At 50.2% G+C, this 8,515-nt stretch overlaps 1 protein-coding gene and 1 long non-coding RNA gene across 3 annotated transcripts in view; one reads left to right on the top strand and one right to left on the bottom strand.

Annotated features, from left to right (window-relative positions):
* Window positions 1–615: 615 nt before the first annotated feature.
* On the bottom strand, window positions 616–2,345 carry LOC110482170 (uncharacterized). The gene is made up of 2 exons (XR_002467372.3): window positions 2,232–2,345; window positions 616–1,245 (listed from the first exon to the last, which is right to left on the bottom strand). It is a non-coding gene; the product is annotated as an uncharacterized LOC110482170 (long non-coding RNA).
* ADAMTS9 (ADAM metallopeptidase with thrombospondin type 1 motif 9) overlaps window positions 1,850–8,515 on the top strand; it is a 79,187-nt gene continuing 72,521 nt past the window's right edge. For both annotated transcript variants that reach the window (XM_021551207.2, XM_021551199.2), the window contains exons 1-3: window positions 1,850–2,079; window positions 2,186–2,574; window positions 3,709–3,871. In XM_021551207.2, coding sequence (XP_021406882.2) covers window positions 1,986–2,079; window positions 2,186–2,574; window positions 3,709–3,871 — 646 coding nt within the window. In that variant the 5' untranslated portion in view covers window positions 1,850–1,985. The remainder of the gene's footprint in view (window positions 2,080–2,185; window positions 2,575–3,708; window positions 3,872–8,515) is intronic.

Genomic DNA, 8,515 nt, shown 5'->3' with positions numbered 1-8,515 from the left:
CAGAGGACTGAAGGCTGCACCCCTCTTTCCCAGACACCAGCAGGACTAGCTCCACGTAAGCCTCCTCCCCTCCCCTCCCCTCTGACTCAGCCCTAATGCTATGTTGAGCTTTCCACCTATCCTTCCTCAGGCAACTTGGTTCACTTTTCCTCACTCCCCTTTGCTGATCACCTGCTCAATATTGCTCCACACACCCAAATGGCAGCACAGGCTCCTCCTGGCACTCCTGAGTTTGGGATATAGCCTACCCTTCCATCTCTCACTATGGTTTCTGGAGCATTATCCCAAGCTCAAGCACGCCGTGTGTATCTCTCTCTGTGAAGACTGAAAGCTTTGGGGTACATATGGAGATTGTAGGAAGGTGGTCAGGGCTCAGGGTGCTCTGCAAAAACTTCAGCTCAGGGAGATACCAGGTGAGTTATCTCTTGGTTAGTATCTGAGATTTTAATTAAACCTGGTTTATAAGTGTGGGCACAATGCCATGCAGGGAGGTGCCATTACACCTTGCCCTAAGGATGTGCTGACTTGGGTCTCCACAATTCTGGAGATTCCTGCACTGCTGAGGCTCTGCCTCCCAGCCCTGCAACCCTGGCCAGCCAGTCGCAGGGTTGAAGATGCGTGACTTTGTAGATGATGCTTTATTTACTCTTTTACATTCATCATACAAAAATTAATAATTGACTCTAAATATTTGAGGTTTGTAGGACTCCACCAGTTGTTTTGAAGAGTCAGGAGGTGCCATTTTGCCCAGAAGTGGATTCTGAATTGATTTTTATTTCAAAACTTTCCCTTTCTGCAGCAAATACCAACATTTCTGTGCCTTGTCCCAAAGTTGAGCGAAGAATGTAAAGAACTTTGACATTTTCTATGGAAGTGCAAATGGAACTTCCAAACTTCTCATTTGCCTTCCTTATGGGTTTTAAAGGTTTAAAAACCTTTTAAACCAAGGCTGGGGGGTTTGATTTGAGGAAGGGGTAGAAGACAACACTTAAGTACATTTAGATCTAAAGGATGTCTTAAATTTTTACAGAGACCTTTCAAAACTGTACAACAAAACAAAATAAACTCAGATAAGGATATTATCTTCCTTTTCCCTCAGGGTGCCTGAAAAGTACACAAAACAAATCTAATCCTGAACAAAAGTTGCTTGAATTGCCTCTTATCTGAGAAATGCAGAAGAAAGCAACTGCTGTAAGTGCCACACAGGGGATTCTTCTACTTCAATTGCTGGTCTACTTCTTCAAGCTGCCTTGGGAAAAAAAAAAAAAAAAAGGAAAAACGTTAATTAGGTAAGAAAACTCAGCTTTCCTGCCAGCGAGTGCCAAAGTGACTGATCCCTACCAGGTCCTGGCAGAGCAGGCAGCTGCCGGTGCCACTCTGCCTGGGCTATCCGGGATTTTAAAGCCTTTTGGAAGGAGCCGCCGGGGAGTGGGTGCCGAACCCATGTGTGCGGAGCCGTGGCTCGGACTCCCCCCGCCCGCTCCGTCCAGCTCCAGCGACAGCTTTTCTTAACCAAAACCTGCGACTTTGGCTTTCACCAGTAATGAAAAAAGAAAGTGACATATTGGAAGGAGCGGAGCCGGGGGGGAGCGGAGGAGGGCGGGATCTGCTTGATCTATGGAGCACGCCCCTTTTAAACTGAGAGTCCCGGCAGCTCGCGTCCACCACCCCGACGCGGGGAGAGGCGGAAAGCGAGGCAGAGCAGGCAGGCAGGCTGGCGGGCGGGCGGCTCCCCCGTCCCGGCCCGTCCGTCCCGGCCCCGGCCCCGGTCCCGGCCCGTCCGCCCCCGCGCACCATGCGCGGCCCCCGGCGCCCCGCGCGCCGCCGGCCCGCCCGCCCCTAACGCCGCCCGGCTCCTGCGCCTTCCCGCGGCAGCGCTCCGGGGGCCGGGAGGGGGGCTGCGAGGAAGGAAAAACAAAAAAATTAAAAGAGGGAAAAAGAAAAAGGAGAAGAAAGCTGCTCGTCCGAGGACAGCGCGCAGCACCATGCAGCTGGCGCCGCTGGCGCTGGCACTCACCACGCTCTTCACCGACGGCTTGAGGACGGGAGCGAGGAGGCAGAAGCTGCACCCCAGGCAAGGTAAGGGGTGCTCGGGGAGGGGCGCGGGGAGCGCTGCGCTGCCGCCCCTCGGGGCCGCGGGGCTCGGCCACCTCACTCAGCGGAATATGCATCTGTCCCCCCGCAGCCCAGCTGCTGGAGAAGCTCAGCGAGTACGAGATCGTGACTCCTACCCGAGTGAATGAGTTCGGTGAGCCCTTCCCCACCGATGTCCACTTCAGGCGGCGCCGGCGGAGCACCAGTGCTGCCCCCGACGCCTGGACGGCGGCGGCCCCCGACTCCCCGAAGGCACACTACAGGCTGTCCGCCTTCGGGCAGCAGTTCCTCTTCAACCTGACGGCCAGCTCGGCCTTCATCGCCCCGCTCTTCACCGTCAGCCTCCTGGGAGAGCCCGCCGCAGACCAACGGCGCCTCTACGCCGAGGCGGCCGACGCCGATGTGAAGCACTGCTTCTACCGGGGGCACGTCAACGCCCGGCCCCGGCTGACCGCCGTTATCAGCCTCTGCTCCGGGATGGTGAGACCCCCGCCCGCTGAGGGCCAGGGGCGGAAGCGCGGAGGAGGAGGAGCGGGACAGCGGAGGGTGGGCGGGCAGAGCGATGGCGCCCGCCCCTTCCCCTCACGGCGGCGGGCGGCTCCCGCCCATCCGACCGGGGGTTACTCCCGCGCCGCTCGTGATCCGCGGGTTTTGGGGAAAAAAATGCCACCCACCGACACCAGGAGGGTTCGCGAGCACGGACCCCGCCTGCCCCCGGGGGTGCCGGGGTGCCGCTGAGGGGTGGCTGCGGGCTTACCCCAGCGCTGGCCCCGCAGCCACCCAGCGCCCGGGACCAGGGGCATGTCCCGGTCCCTGGTACCCTAGCTGGGTACACAGCCCTTCAGTGTAGGGATGCTGGCATCGGGATGCGCAGAAGCTCCTCAAAGGGCTGACTCTTCTGTCTGTCCTGGTGCCTTTCAGTCCCACGGGGTGCCAATCCCAGGGGCTCCCCGGAGGTTTCTGCTGGCTTCATTCAGTCCGCGGGTTCCTCTGGGTGCACGTGTTCAGCTAGGCTGGGGCACATGTGTGTGTGGCTTTCCTCGCAGGTACTGACCATGGATACCGGTATGGGATGGCTACAGAATGTTTTGTCTTGGATATTTTATTTATCCACCAAATACCTGCATTCATAGTTATATGCAACTAGGAGCATTGATGTCTTCTCATAAGTAGGGTTTTCACTAGCTGGATACCTTCCTCTGGTCCTTATGTGTGGGTTAAAAGCCTGTCTTAGGGAAGCATGCCCTGCGAAAACAGCACATGATTGGGTTGCACTGGGGCCTCCAGCACACAGCAGCACCAGCCACCCTTTGGGCAAGATTGGCTTGGTAAACATCACTAGCATAAGGACAGGGCCTGGCAGATATGCCTTTCTGATGCTCCCTGCCTGTGGGTTAGTAATTAGCCCTCTATAAGCACCAGAGGGATGGCTGTGCAGCCCAGGGTGGGTGCAAGCAGTGTGACTGAAGCTGGAGCGCCAGCCACTGCCTTCACAGGGGTTACCACAGAACTAGGCACACCTCCCTCATTAGCTGCTTGCTTTGTGGGGTAGTGCTGCTAGGTGGCTTGTCATCGTGCAAAGCTGACCTCCTGTTCCTCTCTGGTCCCTCTCAGCTAGGCACATTCAAGTCTGATGATGGGGACTATTTTGTAGAGCCACTCCTATCACTTGAGGAACAGGAGTATGAAGAAGAGCACAATAAACCACATCTTGTCTACCGACACCGGACACCTCCAACCAACTCTTCAGGGGACTGGCAGACTTGCAATACTCCAGGTACGCATTTTCTTACTGCCTTGGATGACTTGGAAGTGCTATTTGCAGTTAAAAGGTAGTAGCTTTATGTGGGGAAAAAAGGGATGTGGAGTTGAGGTACCCCTCTAGAAGTGGTGCTGTGACTGCTAGGACTGGGCTCATGGTGGTAATGTTGTCCCAGAGAGATGTGGTGCACTCATGCTTTCTAGGAATTGGTTATAAGGAAGTTGTGGTCAGACAAAAGTTTTGCTTTGATTCCTGATGTAAAGCTGGCAAGAGAGCTTTTGATCTGTCTTGCCTGAAGTATTATGTGAGCCCTTAAACTTGCTTTCTGTTCTATCCTACATGAAATTCCCAACCATCCTAACTCTCTGTCTGACACTCTGTCCTCTAAATGACGTCTGTCTTAGTCTTGCTGTGCTCCTGGTCTTCTTTCCCCAAATGTGGCTGTGAGTTGCCATGTCTTACCTCTTTCTAGAGGAAATGAGGAGGTCCTAACACCGACCCTGGCAGTTCTTCCCTTAATAATCACTTTTCCATGGTTCATTTTCAAAGGCTTTTTTTTTTTCCTCGTGGCCCTTCCTCCACCAGCACCATCTCCCTGACCTCCTCATTCCCTCTTTCTAGTCTTTGCACATATGAAAGAGCAAAGGCCTTTTTCTCTCCCCCTTCATGTGCCTTGATGAGCCTTGCTCCTACTGTCCCTATTATCTGCAGTGGCCTCCTGCTGCTCTCTGCTTCCTTGACTTCCTGATGTTCACAACTAATCCTCCCTTTTGGCAGCAAATACCTAAATTTTCTCTGAAGAAGCTTATTCCTTCATTCTCCTGTTTCACCTGCTGTTTTGCCCTCCTCCTTTGGCCTGCAGCTAGATCTACAGGAACTTTAAAGCCTAAACAGAGTAGACCTTGCCTGAGTTCCCTTGTGGGCTGCAAGCTGCTCATATGTTGTAAAGTAGGTGGAGTTGCTCGGGAAGTAAAGATACCACTGGAGGAGAAGTACTGTGCTCAAATTAGCACGTGTTACTTGTTTGGCACCCATGACAGTGGATCGTGGCTGTGCTGTTGAACTGTCAGTCTGTTCAGCTTGCACTGATCATACTGAGTCCAAATATGCTCTGATACTCTGTGACTAGCCAGAGCAACAGGTGTTTATTCTAGAAGACATGTTTATTCTAGAATCCACATCCACATGCAAATATATGTGCCAGGGGTACAGTGGCACCTCTCACAAGTCTGTCATTGTTTGTTCTTCCAAGGGTTGCTGCTGGAATATGCCATTCTGGTTTCTCTCTTCCAGCTGTTTCTGCTCCCTTCTTTGAGATCAGATGCAGGAGACTCAGAACAGTTGGAAAGAAACATGGAATCTGGCACATTGCATCAGTAACCCTTGGAGGAATGGAGCAGCAGATCACAAGACTCATTGAATCAAAGGTAGCTGGGAGGGCTCTGAATTTTGCTTGTGTACTTGACTCTGCGCTGCTGTAACAGACTGCTGTATTCACCCCACTGTATCATAGTTCCCCTTTAGACTATTATTCTTCTGTATTGTAACTCACTAGAATAATACTCCATCTGTGATTTTATCTATGTGCTGAATATCTCTTCCTCTTTTATTCCAGTATGCTTTTCTTCTTGCTTGTCTTTGTTTTTTTGCTCTTCCCAGTTGCTTCATGTAGTGGAGGGAGGAGTTCTCACCTCTCAAACATAAGCTTAAGATAGGCATGAGAGTCTTGTCTTCCTGTCCTCTTTCCCTTCATCTCTCCCTCTTTACTGGCTCTTCTTTTTGTCATCGTCCAAGCTTTTGAAAGGGAATGATGCTATAGCCATATGTGTATGGTGAACAAGTCTTGGTTATTTCATTTAAGGAGCACATTAAGAGAAGCTTGGGCAATATCTCTCACTCCTGCCAGAGAAGAATGGTTTCATGAGAGTTTGGGAGTTAATCATAGTTGTAGGGTATTGTGTGAATCCAGTCTTTTGTCAGGAGAACATGTGAAATGGTGCATTTGCTTTGCAGGCTTCTGGCAGGGGTGGAAATTTGCTTGAAGAGGAAATTCATGGGAGGGAAATTTAAGGTACCTCCCCTGAGGAGAGCAAGGAACCCTCTATTGCCAGGCAGTGGTGCTATTAAGAGTGACTTTCTGATAGTCATCTTCCTGGAAATGATTAATAGTCAACATACTGGTGTGCCCTTGCCATAATGATGTAATTTTAGACTTCTTGAGGTACTCAGGAAAGTTTCCCTTGTGAATTAACTAACAGATTGAGTAAAAGCTTTCATTTGCAGCAGTCTCCCTGGTCTTACTTTTAGTTTTCAGCGTCCTGAGGTCAGCTTAGAAAACCAGGTATTTGCTTTTGTTAAGTTTTAATTAGCAGTTTCTGATAGCAGTTTTAGGTCTTCTGACATAAAAGATACTCTGCAGGTGTTCTGGAAAAAGATTTTTTTCCTCTGAATGCTGATGGATATCAAATGGAAGCTGTGCTCTGCGGATGAACTTCCATAGCACAGCACTGGGGTCTCTGGAAATGCATTTCAGCTGTCTGGCATACAGCTCAGCCGCCGCAAGAAAAACTTTGGACACAGTTTTCCTTGGGGTAACAGGTTAATGTAGTTTCAGTCATAAGAAATGGTGCATTTCCCTCTCCTTCTTTTCTTTTAGTTAATGCTGTGAATCAGTTTGTCATCTGGCCGGGGATCTGGCAGAATAATTAGTTGTGTTTTACTGAATAGCCTGACGGGATGAGGACTTGGCCAGGCGGACAGCATGATGTCACTATAGGTGCAGCACCACTACCACCCATCGCTTCAGGATAGCAAGCTCTTCCGACACAATTATTAAATATCCGCTTTTTAGAGGGAGGAGGAAGAGAAAAGGAATTGCGATCCTAAAAAAAGAAAAAAGGAAGCGGCTCGTTGCAAGGCTGGAGAGCACTGCTTTCCTGCACCCCACAGAGGAACAATCTGACTCCAGTGATAAAGGCGCAGAGCTGCATCCTGCATCTCTGTGCCAGCTGCCTTCATGAGGCAGGCAGCACCTCCTCAAGCCCCAGTGGGACCTTCTGCCAGGAGCAGACGTGTGAGGCCTTTCCATCTGAAACCATCAAGGTTGGTCTCGCAGAGAGATGTCCAGTTCCAGATGCCAATAGGACACTGCTTTTGGTCATCACTTAAATAAACCACTTCAGGCCACCTCTTGCTCTGGGTCTTATTTCTGCTGCTTCTCCTTTCTGTCATATTTCCCATGTTTTGGTCACTGATGTATGTATACATGTATTTCTATGTATATGTTGGTTGTTGAGTTCTCTGGAGATCTTCTCTTCCAGTTTTGTTGGGGTCTGTCTGTGATAGTTTTAGCCTTCTACTGAACCTTAGCAATGATTCTGCTTGTTGGCCACCCCTTGTTCTGAGACAGATGTGGCCTCCACCTGCCTGGTTGCACTGGACCACAATTCCCCTGTGTCCCTGAGCATAATTTCAAGTATTGTGCCCTTTTGTCACCCCACTTCTGTTGCCTTCCCAGCTCTTGCTCCAAACTTAGCAAATTCTGTGCAGCTTTTACTGTGACCCTGATGCAGAACTCCTGACTAAACCTTTTGGGGCAGCTCCTTCTTTGTACCCATGATGTCTTATGTTTTAGCTTTCATAATTTTTAGATTCCATACTGCCTTAGTGTGTGATTCTGAACTTCATATAAAGTGTTAGTAAGTTCTCATCACAAGATAGTTAGTTCTCAAGCTGGAAAAGGATTGTTTTATCTAAGGACAGCCTCAGGCCCAAAAAACATAAACAATGGCAAATTGAAGAGAGCAAACTGAGAGGATGGGACTTCATAACCTGAGGCTATAATTGGACAATTAACCCCAATATGTAAATGGACCAAAACTTATAAAAGTGTGAAGACTTGTGACTGGTTGTCCATCTCAAGTGTAGCCACGGCCTGGCTCTTGTACTGCCCAAGGTGTAGCCTTTAAAGGCCTTTTAATAAATACCTACTTTATTCCTTTAACATTGTCTAGACTATGTTCCAGGTCAGTCTCTTTAGGCATCACCCACTGCCTTCATTTGGCTGATCTGTGGTTCAAATTTCCATCCCAGCTTCATTAGTTAAATAACTCTCTGTTCCTGCCTCATTTCTCATAATTCTTTTATACTCAGACCTGGGTGAGATGAATAAACCAATGACTGAATGTATAGTGAATGTGAGCTGCTCCCTCCCTTGCTGCTGGTCAGCTGTGCCCATCCCGAGGCTGGTGTTGGACCTGGGCTCTGGGGCTGCATGTGAGGATCTTGCACAAAGTCCTTGCTCCTTAATGAGAGCATTTAAAGCAGGAATATCCACCACGGGCAAAACCCGTCATGCAGAAGCAGCAATAACACTCTGATGGTGCCAAACCAGTAGGAAGATGATTAGAGCTGTTCCTGTCCGCTTGGAGGGGAGCCAAGGGGCTGTAGCCAGCAAAGAGGCCTTCCAGCAATTTGTGCTGAGGTGATGAGGTTTTGGAAACAGCCTCAGATGAATGCAGGACAGAGCAAGTTTTACCTGCGCCTTGCTGACTGTGCCCCCACCCACTGCTGGCAGAGGTGGGAAAGCCCAGTGACTCACCTGCTGAGGCTGCTTTCCAAAATCCACCAAGTATTATCAGCACAGATGGCTTTGGGACA

Source organism: Lonchura striata, chromosome 12, assembly GCF_046129695.1.
Source record: "Lonchura striata isolate bLonStr1 chromosome 12, bLonStr1.mat, whole genome shotgun sequence".
Taxonomy (NCBI): domain Eukaryota; kingdom Metazoa; phylum Chordata; class Aves; order Passeriformes; family Estrildidae; genus Lonchura; species Lonchura striata.
Note: the sequence above shows the minus strand (reverse complement) of the source record. Positions and strands in the feature narration are given on the sequence as shown.